At 41.0% G+C, this 11,822-nt stretch overlaps 1 protein-coding gene across 2 annotated transcripts in view; it reads left to right on the forward strand.

Moving 5' to 3' along the window:
- The window catches only part of KMT2A (lysine methyltransferase 2A), a 57,512-nt gene that overhangs the window by 20,292 nt on the left and 25,398 nt on the right, over positions 1 to 11,822 (forward strand). For both annotated transcript variants that reach the window (XM_034754753.1, XM_034754752.1), the window contains exons 14-25: positions 73 to 257; positions 1,743 to 1,916; positions 2,821 to 2,931; positions 3,301 to 3,374; positions 3,822 to 4,015; positions 5,035 to 5,141; positions 5,842 to 5,979; positions 7,765 to 7,923; positions 8,225 to 8,342; positions 8,440 to 8,518; positions 8,807 to 8,967; positions 10,731 to 10,919. In XM_034754753.1, the coding sequence (XP_034610644.1) occupies positions 73 to 257; positions 1,743 to 1,916; positions 2,821 to 2,931; positions 3,301 to 3,374; positions 3,822 to 4,015; positions 5,035 to 5,141; positions 5,842 to 5,979; positions 7,765 to 7,923; positions 8,225 to 8,342; positions 8,440 to 8,518; positions 8,807 to 8,967; positions 10,731 to 10,919 (1,689 nt within the window). The remainder of the gene's footprint in view (positions 1 to 72; positions 258 to 1,742; positions 1,917 to 2,820; positions 2,932 to 3,300; positions 3,375 to 3,821; positions 4,016 to 5,034; positions 5,142 to 5,841; positions 5,980 to 7,764; positions 7,924 to 8,224; positions 8,343 to 8,439; positions 8,519 to 8,806; positions 8,968 to 10,730; positions 10,920 to 11,822) is intronic.

Consider the following 11,822-nt stretch of genomic DNA (forward strand, 5'->3'; position numbering starts at 1 on the left):
TTTGGCCTCTCCCTTTACCCCTTCTCTAGTTAAGCAGCTCAGGTTGTGTTTGTTACTTTTTTTTGTCCCCAGATGAGATGTATGAAATCCTCTCTAACCTTCCTGAGAGTGTGGCATACACTTGCATTAACTGCACAGAGCAGCACCCTGCCGAATGGCGGCTGGCACTGGAAAAGGAGCTGCAAGTTTCTTTGAAGCAGGTTTTAACAGCCTTGTTAAATTCCAGGACTACCAGTCACTTACTACGTTACAGACAGGTGGGTTCACCTCTGCGTTGAGCACAATTTTATGAGTTTCCCATCTCCAGATTGAGTTCTACTGTTGCTAGATATCTTCTTTTGGGAAGTTGATTCATTGTACTTGATAAATCAAAGTATATGTAATTAAGTTTTTATTTTATATGGTAATCTACGTAGGTAGACATGAAGGATATATAATCTTTAAATTAGTGTAGGACAAGTGGTGTTTTAGGGAGAGGGGGAATTTGGGACTTCAGCAGTACCAATGTCTCTGACTGAGGGTGGAGACTTTATGGTTGTAAAAAGTGGTCAGACTTGTGGAAATGAATTTGTGTTCCCACAGCTGATCACTGCCCTTTGCACGTGAACAAGCGGCTACTTGCGCCCATGCTAGGAAATGTAATAAATTGTGAAAATCCTTGCAGAGGTGCCGGGGAATTGCCCCTGTGTAGTTCACAAAGCTGTGTTTTATGAATTGGGTCTTGTTGCTGCTTAAATTCAGCAGTGAAATTTCGGAATGTATTCATTTTAAGCTCTGCTGCCGAATGATTTTGCTTTCCTGTCCAGGCATCGTTATGCATGTGTTTTTTGCCAAAGTTCTGGGATAGCCTCCCTTTTGTGCACAGTACGGTTGAATTGCAATAATGGGATAATAAAATATCAAAACTTCCCACATATGCTTATCATTTCCTGTGTGAAGTGACACTGTGGAACTACGTTATAGGGCAGTGGAAGTTTAGGTCTTTTGTTTTGTATTCCCTACTCTGCCCCTGTGCAACCCAGGATAAGTCCCTTCCCCACTCTGCCTCATTTTATCCTTCTGTAAAATGGAGTCTGATTACTTACCGCACAGGATGACAATAGGCTTAATTAACGTTTATAAATCACTTTGAGGAACAGCACTGTACAAGTACAAAGTATTACATGAAGGCAGGGTGTTCCGCAGGCATGTATTTGTGTGGCTGCATTTCTGAATGGTCTGAAAATTGGTCCAAAACTTTGGCAGCTTGCCAGAAAGTTATTTTGTACAGCACAATAGGTGAGCATGTTATTTTGGATAAAAATGATCAGTTCATGCCTTAAGAAGGAGTCTAAATTAGACACTAAACAGAAAGAGATAATAAATAGGAGGGCGTGAGCGAGGGGAAAGAATAAAGATTCTGACCGTGAAATAGCAAAAGGAATTATTATTATAGATTGCACAACATTTTAGTTCCACAGTGAATTATTTAATACAATTTGGTGACCATGTCTGAATGAGGTGTAAGGGTAGAAGTCAGCAGTAGGAATCAGTTTAAAAAGAGAGACATTTTTCCCATTTATTTTTTTGAGGAGGACTCAGAGCTTTGTCCATTGAGCCTACTGTTCTTCCTACTAACATGTGACTTTGTTTTGTCACCTATCTTCATTTCTGCAGGAAAAAGTTAGTGCCTGTAAGTGTGACTCTCACTCAGTATAACGCTGGATATAGAATGTTTGTCCTTTTCCTTTGAATGTTAACAGGCAGCCAAACCACCGGATTTAAATCCTGAGACAGAAGAGAGTATCCCATCCAGAAGTTCTCCCGAAGGTCCAGATCCTCCTGTTCTAACAGAGGTCAGCAAGCAGGAGGAGCAGCAGCCTCTGGACCTGGAAGGAGTGAAAAGAAAAATGGATCAAGGAGGTTACACTTCCGTGGTATGTCAAAGTTAGGGGGTAACTTCTCATTCTTGTTATAATTGCTCAGTTATAATAAATCCCCTTTTCTGGTGACTATAACGCCATCTTTGTGAAGTTGCTCATAGAATGCCTAAGTCCGATCTTTATTGAACAAGGAAACTTTTAAAAATATTAAATAATATTAAAGGGAAGCCTTTAAAATATTAAATTTACACCATTTTGTTGCATGTTCTTTTACACTGAGAAGGCATTTAGTTACAATTATTTCTGTTGCTGGTGAAAAATCTGTATCCAAGAAAACAGGAGAGGATACCTTTTGTGTGTTACTTCTACCTAAATATATATAGCTCAGTGACTTCATTGATTTTGTTTTCATCTGAGTTCTCTGGAAATTAATTATTCATATTTAGAAGGAAGAGAGTCTTGGGAGCAGTATATGTAAAAATGCTAATATAACTGAATCAGCTTGCTATGTAAGGAACCAGCATTGAATAATGTGATAATCTTACCAATTTTATTTTTTTCAGAAGCTTTTTCATTTTAAGATAATCTTGCCTTTGAATGTATATTCTATTTCCACTGCAACCACAGGCCGTGTGTCTTTAAAATAACCGCAAAACTTGACCAAGACACTGTATAAAATGACAGTTTAGTTACCTCATAAGATCCATTTTGACTTTGGTTTTGCTTCTCTTGGTATTGGGTGAGGGAAAATCATGTAAAGTTCCACATCACTTAGAAGCAACCCCACTAGTCAATTCGCAAATCATTGTGCAACTTGAGGTGTAAAGGGGGCAAGATCTGAGCTTTTGAGGAGGAGCATCCCATTCCGTGGGGGCTTACCGTGCAGACTAAGAATTTGGAGATGGCGCAGGTGTGCAGAAGAGGGTAACGTTGATATGAACTGTGTGTTTTCTTGTAGTTGGAATTTAGTGACGATATTGTGAAGATTATTCAAGCAGCCATTAATTCAGATGGAGGGCAACCTGAAGTTAAAAAAGCTAATAGCATGGTCAAGTCCTTCTTTATTCGGGTGAGGAATACAGTTTATTTGTAAATGCTGCTTTCTACGTAATTACCTCTTTGTTTTAAAATTAAAAAAAATAAAAATAAAAAAAAAAGTTTGTCCCTTGATTCCCAAACTTCCAGATTAGCTGTTTGTGCTGCCACTGGAATTCAAAGAGTTCATCACATTCTGTGTACTTAGCATCTTTCTGGTTAAGCTGTTGGTTGGTTGGCTGTCCTTGGGAAATAAGTTAGTACCTTGGCACAGTTCTCAACCTTAATGAAGTCTTCTTGACTGACCTGAGATCTGCACATTTGCTGTGGATTTTGGATGAATTTCTTTGATCTTTTCATTAATATTTTCTTATATTCTAATTTAGCGTTGTTTTTATTTCAGCAAATGGAGCGTGTTTTTCCATGGTTCAGTGTAAAAAAATCCAGGTTTTGGGAGCCAAATAAAGTAACAAGCAAGTAAGTAACTGTTCTGTATCCAGAAGCAGCACCCTGCAGTTTGTCAGCTGTCAAAGCAAAAAAAGAACAAGACATGCTGTTACTTAGTAGTAAAAAAAAACAAACAGTCAAATTCCCAGATGGGTTTATTGGATGCATTTTGTGCTTCTGAAGCTGAGAGACTAAAAGCATGATATAGAGCCTGGTTTTGTGTGTGCTGATGTGGTGTGAGCTGCCCTCTGTCTAGCATCGCCTTCGTTCTGTGTTTATATCATCCCTGAAGGAAACAGACGACAGCAACACAAATGTTGAAATGTAACTGATTGGTAGTAGTGATTAGTTGAGAGCAGAATACAGGTTTTAAGTATTGAAAGGAACTGTAACTGGATACAGACTGTAGGTTGTTTACAGTATCCAGGTCACTTGGTAGAGCTAGGTCTGACCGTTGACTCCTCTTTACATTTTCAGCAGTGGGATGTTGCCGAATGCAGTGCTGCCCCCTTCACTTGACCATAATTATGCTCAGTGGCAAGAGCGTGAAGAGAATAACCACACTGAACAGCCCCCTTTGATGAAGAAAATCATTCCAGCTCCAAAACCCAAAGGGCCTGGAGAACCAGATTCACCAACTCCGCTGCATCCGCCGACACCACCTATCTCTAGTAAGAAACCAGATCCCTGTAGAGGTGACCCAAACCCTGATGTGCCCATCCTTCTCCAAAATCTTGAGAGCCAAGGGGTAGACTGTGTTAGCTCCACACAGGGACTTGTACATGTTCATTCTTTGAGAGAATTCTTGGGTGTATTTGAATAATCTGTGAATGGTTTCATGATCTCTTGCTAGTTCAGCCCTTATCAAGCAATCAGCATATTTGCTGTTTGCCGGAACTGATTGAGGCACATCCAGGATCCTGGCAGCTCCACTCAAATAAACTGGGCACAAGGGCGGCTGTAGGGAGAGGAGAAGAGGGCAGCAGGACCTAGGCTGCTGGGGTGGGAGGCAGAGAGGAGAATGGCAGGGACGTGATACAGAAGGCAATATGAAGTTGCAGAGCAGTGCCAGGGGCAGAAGAAGAACAGCTCCATTAAGGACACCAGGAGCTGCAAGGATAGTCACCACAAGCGAGATCAAAGGAGGCTCCAGTTGGTCATGGGAGCAGCCCTATATCATGGGACTATTACACAGGAAGCCTCAGCCCTTGGGGTGGTGTCTGTCTTTTCTTCATCCTTTTTTCCTCTCCCTGCCCATGAGGAGGGGGAGGTCAGGGGACTAGGTGTGAGACCTGACATTCTACTGGTCCCTCTACCTGTTTCTTCTGGGTCAGGAAGAGACAAATACATAGAAATGCCTGGCTTGAAAGGAGGCTGCAAAGGAACACCTTAAAAGAACTTAACCTGAACAGTTGTCTGGGATTCCTCTGCTGAGCCATGGCCAGTATCATGTTCATTTCTCCCCAGAAAGTGGCCCTGTAGCCCCTGAGGTCTGCCTTACTGACCCTGCTCTTTGGTTTGAAACATTCAGGCTAGTAATGAAAGCTGCATATGCTGCTATTTGACTCTTCTACATTTGTGCACTTAAAACTCTTAAACTGACAAGTTTTCTAAATAAGTATTTCCCTCCCCCACTCTCTCTTTAAGAACCAGTTGCCAAGAATAAACTTTCTTTCTTTTTTGCTATAAGGCTCTGATAGAAGCCGGGAGGATAGCCCTGAACTTAATCCACCTCCTGATGTGGAAGACAATAGGCAGTGTGCACTCTGTCTGAAATATGGTGATGATAGTGCTAACGTAAGTATCTGCACAGCACTCTCTCTATAATAGTGACAGACTATGACGATGGATTGTCCTTTTGAGCTGCCATTGGTAACAGGATAGATGCTTACTGATTTCTCTGGTCATAGTTAATATTAAAGTACTATTGCTTGCATTAGGTCAAAAAAACCTTTTTCTTTAAGCCTGGTTTGTTCTGATCAGGAGTGTGGTTTGGTTTTAATTCCAAATTTAATTTAATTTTTTTTATTTATTTTTTATTTTTTTGGCATTTTGTTATGAGTTCACGAAATAATGCATAGAGGGAAATTATGAGCTGCATTTATTTCCGATGAAATTTCTGATTCTGGGACAGACAGAAAACCTGTAGAAACAAAAGTTTAATTTTTCAGCTTCCAATAGCACATTGAGTACTATGGAGCATATAACAGGTTAAAATTGGATCTTAACTACTATTTAGGCTGTCCTTTTTTTAAACTGAGATTACTGCTAATTTGCTAAACTTCCTTTTTGGGTGGATTGAAATCCAGTGCAAGTGGAAGTTTGCTGGGATCTTTGTGCATTGCTGTACCTTAGGACAGTGGTTTTCAACCTTTGTTGAAATGTCTAAGATTTCAAAAGGAGTGCACACCTCCCAGGAGTCTGCAAATGAAAAAAGATTGAAAACCACTGTCCTAAGGAATCTTTGAAAAACTATTTATTACATGTTTTTCTTTAGGATGCTGGACGTCTCCTGTACATTGGCCAGAATGAATGGACACATGTAAACTGTGCTCTATGGTCAGCAGAAGTGTTTGAGGATGATGATGGGTCTCTGAAAAATGTACACATGGCTGTGATCAGAGGGAAGCAGTTGGTGAGTATAAGCAACTGTGGCTTGGTTAGGGTTGAGACTGGAGTCCATCTAAAGGAATTCTTGTGGGTTTTTTCCCCTCCTCTCCCTTCCTATTATTAATGTAAGTTTTACCACTGTCTGTAACATAGAGTATGTTCCCTAACTAGTCCTTCGGCTGGCTGGCTGGCATTTGAAAGTCTACTTTTCATCCTGATGCAGTGTGAACTCCTGGTATAGAAAAATGTTGGAGACCAAAGGGTTAATTTGCTTGTAATAGGAGGGCAACACTTTATGGACTCAGAATTTTACAGGGGAATCTCCTATGAACAAATTCTTTGTGAGTTCAGCACTTAAGAACCATGGCAGCGATGATGGATGTCAATTGCACAGCTAAATGTTGCACTAAAATATGAAATGTATAACTACATACTGCACTGTGACTCCCTTCTGAGAACAAACGTTATTACATGACCGCAGGAAGGGGGCTCAAAGCCTGAGCCCAGACAAGCCCCACTGCCCCAGGCGGAGGGTCCAAAGCTTGAGTCTCACAACCCGGGCTTGGGCTTCAGCCCCAGGCCACAGCAAGTCTAACACCAGCCCTGGCAACCCCATTAAAATGGGTCCACTTTGGGGTCCTGACTCACAGTTTGAGAACTGCTGCTATATATAGTTAGGACTTTCTGGTTCATCTCTGTCTGCATTTGCCTTTAGCAGGGAGGGATAGCTCAGTGGTTTGAGCATTGGCCTGCTAAGCCCAGAGTTGTGAATTCAATCCTTGAGGGAGCCACTTAGGGATCTGGGGCAAAATCAGTACTTGGTCCTGCTAGTGAAGGCAGGGGGCTGGACTCGAAGACCTTTCAAGGTCCCTTCCAGTTCTAGGAGATAGGATATCTCCATTAATTTAATTTAATTTTAATTTATTTAAAAATTTGATTCTAGTGAGGCTTGGGTAAGAGAGAGACGCTATTCCTAGATCAAAATTCCAGGATAACTGGGCTGAAGAGTGTTAGTTCAAAATAAGTTATTGACTGAGCCAAAGTGGCTGCTTGCCATTTGCGGATGTTCATAAAATCCAGGATAGGTTGGTTACTCTTTAGAGATCTCGCCTACAGAGAGAGACATCATCATAAACTCTGCAAAAGGTTTTTCTAAATTCTGACCAGACTTGGAAAATGGAGTAACCTTCTTATTGTGACACAGTGGCTGCTTTCTTTCTAGAAGAAAGGAAATGGGGCTGAAGGCAATTGCACAAATCAAATTGAAGTAATCTGGCCAAATCTTGGTATTGCATCATTTCCCCCTAAACAATGGTTTTCATATTAAAGCTTCAAAAATAGTGATACATTGTGCCTGTATTTTGGCCAGCAGCAAGCCCTACAGGGGGGAGTAGTTGCCATTTCTAGGTCAGGGGTGCACATGCACAATGGTGCAGGCTTCATCCAAGCATACCTGTGTGGTTCTTGGCCTGAAGGATAAGCAGGATAACCTCTCTGTGGATTTTGAGGGATCCAAAGTTTAGGTGGAAAATAGTATGGTCTTCGGGGAATTTTCCTCTTTCTCCACTGCAACCGCCCCAGCCCCTCCCTCCCCCGCCCCCCCGCGCACACATGTGCGCTGTCTCCTGTGGATGGGTTTTTGGATGTGAGCCTATGCAAAATAACTCATTGTATAATTTTTGACTTTCATTAACATAAGCTCATTCAAAGTCTAACCCCCTTTTTCAGTCTGTGAAAGAAACGAATGATAGTGACATGATGATTTGTTCGAAAAGACGTCTCTGTAATTTTCCATGTTTTGGCTTTGTAGAGATGCGAGTTCTGCCAAAAGTCAGGTGCCACAGTAGGCTGCTGTCTTACTTCCTGCACTAGCAACTATCACTTCATGTGCTCCCGAGCCAAGAACTGTGTCTTTCTGGATGATAAGAAAGTGTACTGCCAGCGGCATCGTGACTTGATCAAAGGAGAGGTGAGATCACACTCTCATACCCCTTTTTGTCCAAGGCTTGGAAGAACTGTAGCAATAAGCATTTTTATTTCTTAAAAGGTTTAGGTGAATGTCCTCTTCATGAAAGTAAGGATCTGACACACCAGTGGGCAAGAGAGGTTAGTGATGTGACTAACAGCTCTGGATAGGTGTGGCAAGTGCTGTATAAGTCTCCACACAGCCCCATCTGAGAGACCAAATCAAGTATCCGTTGAGCGAGGCTGGGTGAAACATGCATGTTTCCTTTAAAATTAATGTGTTGCTCGGGGGGTTCTTGCTCTAGGTGGTACCGGAGAATGGGTTTGAAGTTCTTAGAAGAGTTTTTGTGGACTTCGAAGGGATCAGTTTGAGAAGAAAATTTCTTAGTGGCCTGGAGCCAGAAAACATCCACATGATGATTGGTAAGGCCTGTGTCTCTTAGCGGTTGTTCTATCTTTTGGTGCTGGAATCTGATCTCCTCTCTCTTCTAGAACTCTTCTTATCCTCTTTCTGGTTTAGGTTCAATGACTATAGACTGCTTAGGAATTCTGAATGATCTGTCAGACTGTGAAGACAAGCTGTTCCCCATTGGTTATCAGTAAGTATAAACTGTTGCATCATTAGGTAGATCTTACTGTACTAGACTCTTATCAGTCATGGGCTCGATCCATAGGTCTTTATTCAGGGAAATTTCCATTGAAGCTGATTGTAGTTTGCTTGAGCAAAAACTGCTCAAGAACCTTGGTATTTGGCTGGCATGACTCCAAATAGTACAGGAAGCATATAGCCTCCATAGTTTTGAGAAGATGAAAACTGAAGACAGGAATGTGGAGGTGTCTCTCTACATTAGTGACAAAATTTATTTTACTTTCTAAATATTTTCCAGGTGTTCCAGGGTGTACTGGAGCACAACAGACGCTCGGAAGCGCTGTGTGTATACTTGTAAGATCATGGAATGTCGACCTCCTGTCATAGAGCCAGATATCAATAGCACTGTAGAGCATGATGAGAACAGGACAATTGCTCATAGTCCAGCACCCCCAACAGGCAAGTCTCTTAAGATACTTTTATAGTGGCAAATCCTCTGTATATTTTTTTCTTCAACCATATGGCTCATTATTTTTAGTAAGCAGGTGAGAGATATTCCAAAACGTGAATTTTTTGTCCTGTGCTCAGTGTCCTGTGTGTTCTTGGACATAGAACTTGACACAGAATACCCTCTGTGCTGCAGAAGTGTGCTCCAGTATCTTATGATTTTATTTTAAAAAATTGTTTCTAGGACTCATGGTTGCATAGGTAGTCTTGGAAACTTGAACCTAAGCTGATGCAGCATTGCCTTCCAGTCTTCAGATCGAGCGATTGTGTCAGGCTGAGAGTTGTGAACTGACCCATTTGTCACAGGGGTGTTAACTCTGAAACCAAAAATTATGCTTTAAATGTCAATATTGGTAAATATTTCACTGCTGTTAGTTTTAGCAAAATCCGCTAACTGCTATGCCTGTTCCATAATTCCAGACTGCTTCCTACTCTTCCACAGATGCTGACAGCCTCAGTTACCTCCTTCCAAGCTGTCAAAACCTCCAGCTTCACTTCCAGACAACTTCTACAATGCAGTTATGCGTTGTCAGTACAAAAACCTGCAGTATATTAAAAACATACACAAAAGGGCGTCTGTCTTATTATTTTAGGCACCTCTGACAAAAATAAAAAACAACCTGAAACAGCTAAATGCACCAGTAATCTCCAATAAAATTCCTCTCGTCTTCAAGCCCCACATCCTCAAAAGCCGGAGTATTCAGATAAGCCTTGTATTGCCCCTTGAAGATCAGCTGAACCTAGCTGTTCTGACCTAGAGTGAGGATAGCTCCCAAAGCAATGAATCTCTCTGAAAATATTCTATCACCTTGGGGCTCCATTTCAAGTCTCTCTTGATCACAACTGTGGCAGTATTGCACAAGAAGAGACTGTTTCTCAGGTCGGCAGGTCCTAGGCCATTTAGATCAAAACCAAATTATTTAAATCCTCCATTTTTTATTTAAATACAGTTGCCACAAAATTTCAAGTTTTCTGCCCCAAGACTGCTGCAACAGAATCCTTTGAGCCTTGCTGTAGAATTGAAATCGATCTTGCTGAAAAGTACATGAAGACTTTGACTGTAGTGCAAGTCTATGGATAGAAGGGGAGGGTAAGGGTTTGTCTACACACTGTGGCAGTGTGCACTAGACTGGTGTAAATTGCAAATTGTAAATTGATCCAAAGCATTGCTCTGCCAATGCTTTCTAAGAGGTTCCTCATGTTAACATAGTAGTGTTTCAGAAAGAACCACGTCAGTGGGCACTGGATGCCTTTTAGAGCATGTCAGGGTCTACATGGGGCAGTTGGGGCACACCAGAATGTACCCTCCTCTGGTATGCAGTGCTTCACTGAGTACCTAAGTAGGTAGTTATAGCCAAGGCTTGGGAATCAGGAGACTTTTTTATTACTGTAGTGGCAAAGGTGTTCATGGGGCTTTATTGACATGTAAAAAGATAAGGTCATTACCCCAGGGCAAAGTATTAGAGAAGCTGCCACGTGGGTGGGTCATAAATTAGTTTTACGTTGTGTGTTTTTTGTTTGAGTTTCAGCTGAAAAAACGTATTTCAGAGCAAGAAATTAGACTATTACTTCCTGAGGATCTAATACAAGCTGTCAGTGGTTTTATGTTTTGTTTAAAAAATGTATCTTGACTTCTCTGAGTGAAACTTGTCAACAACAGATGGTCCAGGGTTTTAGTTTTTAATGTCTGAATTTTTATTACTCTTACTCTGCAGCAGAAACTCTATCCAAAGAGAGTCGAAATACACCAGAAATGGTAAACCCTCCATCTCCAGATCGTCCCCTGCATTCTCAGACCTCCAGTTCCTGTTACTATCCTCTGATCTCAAAAGGTCCCAGGGTCAGGACACCAATCTATCCCCTAACACAGCGGTCTCCTGGGTCTAGGCCTTTGCCCTCTGCAGGTATTGTGCTGCCTTTCTTTCGTTGTTTTTGAGTCTCTCTCATGCTTTGTTTCTCAGAAGTTCTGCTCACTTTAGATACTCAGTTTGTTTGTTGTGGAGATGATAGTGCAAAACGGAGCATGAGGGAAGAAGAGAGATTCTGGGGGATGTGCAGGAGAGGTTATTTGTCAAGGGCTGCATACTCAAAACAAAAATATGCCCAGGAAAAGGCTCTAGAATTGTAATAGCTCTCAGCAGCGGTCATAGTTTTGGCTTATTAAGGTCCCAAAAACTTGAAATGGCACTTTTTAGTGAGACTCAGAATTTCAGTATCTTGGGTGATGTAATTCTTTTGTGTGGTGATCATGTGTTCTTTAAAAAGCATTTGTAGAAACTTTTATAAAAAGCTTTGAAATCCTTTGGATGAAAGATATACCAAAGTTCAGTTTTAGTCAAAAAGAGGGCATACTTACTGAATTATTTCCAGAGTGTGTTGAAAACCTACATTAAGCATCAGTTCAAATTTACTTTTAAAGACAAAATAGTAATCCTCTTATGTTATCCTGAAACTACTTTGCTATGACATTAACATGTGTAATGTTGCCAGCAGTGAGAGGTAGAAGGTAAAATAACACTTCTGAGTTATTTTGAATTCATTTGTTTAACTTTTGTGATATCTTTGTAAATCAGAATTAGTTCTTGCATTTCAGAGACTTGAAATTGTGTAGCATTGAACCCTGCAGGGTATGATTCAGAAATTATCAACATTAGCTTCAAAAGATGCAGAGCTGACAATATTGGATGTTTACAAAGAGACTGATTTTGGGGGAACACGTACCTTCAGTCTTATTTCTTCATTTTTAATTTGACAGTATTTCTAAAATATATTTTGTTTGTTGAATTTCTTAGGTATGTGCATCGTTT

This window comes from Trachemys scripta, chromosome 21 (genome assembly GCF_013100865.1).
Source record: "Trachemys scripta elegans isolate TJP31775 chromosome 21, CAS_Tse_1.0, whole genome shotgun sequence".
Lineage (NCBI taxonomy): Eukaryota > Metazoa > Chordata > Testudines > Emydidae > Trachemys > Trachemys scripta.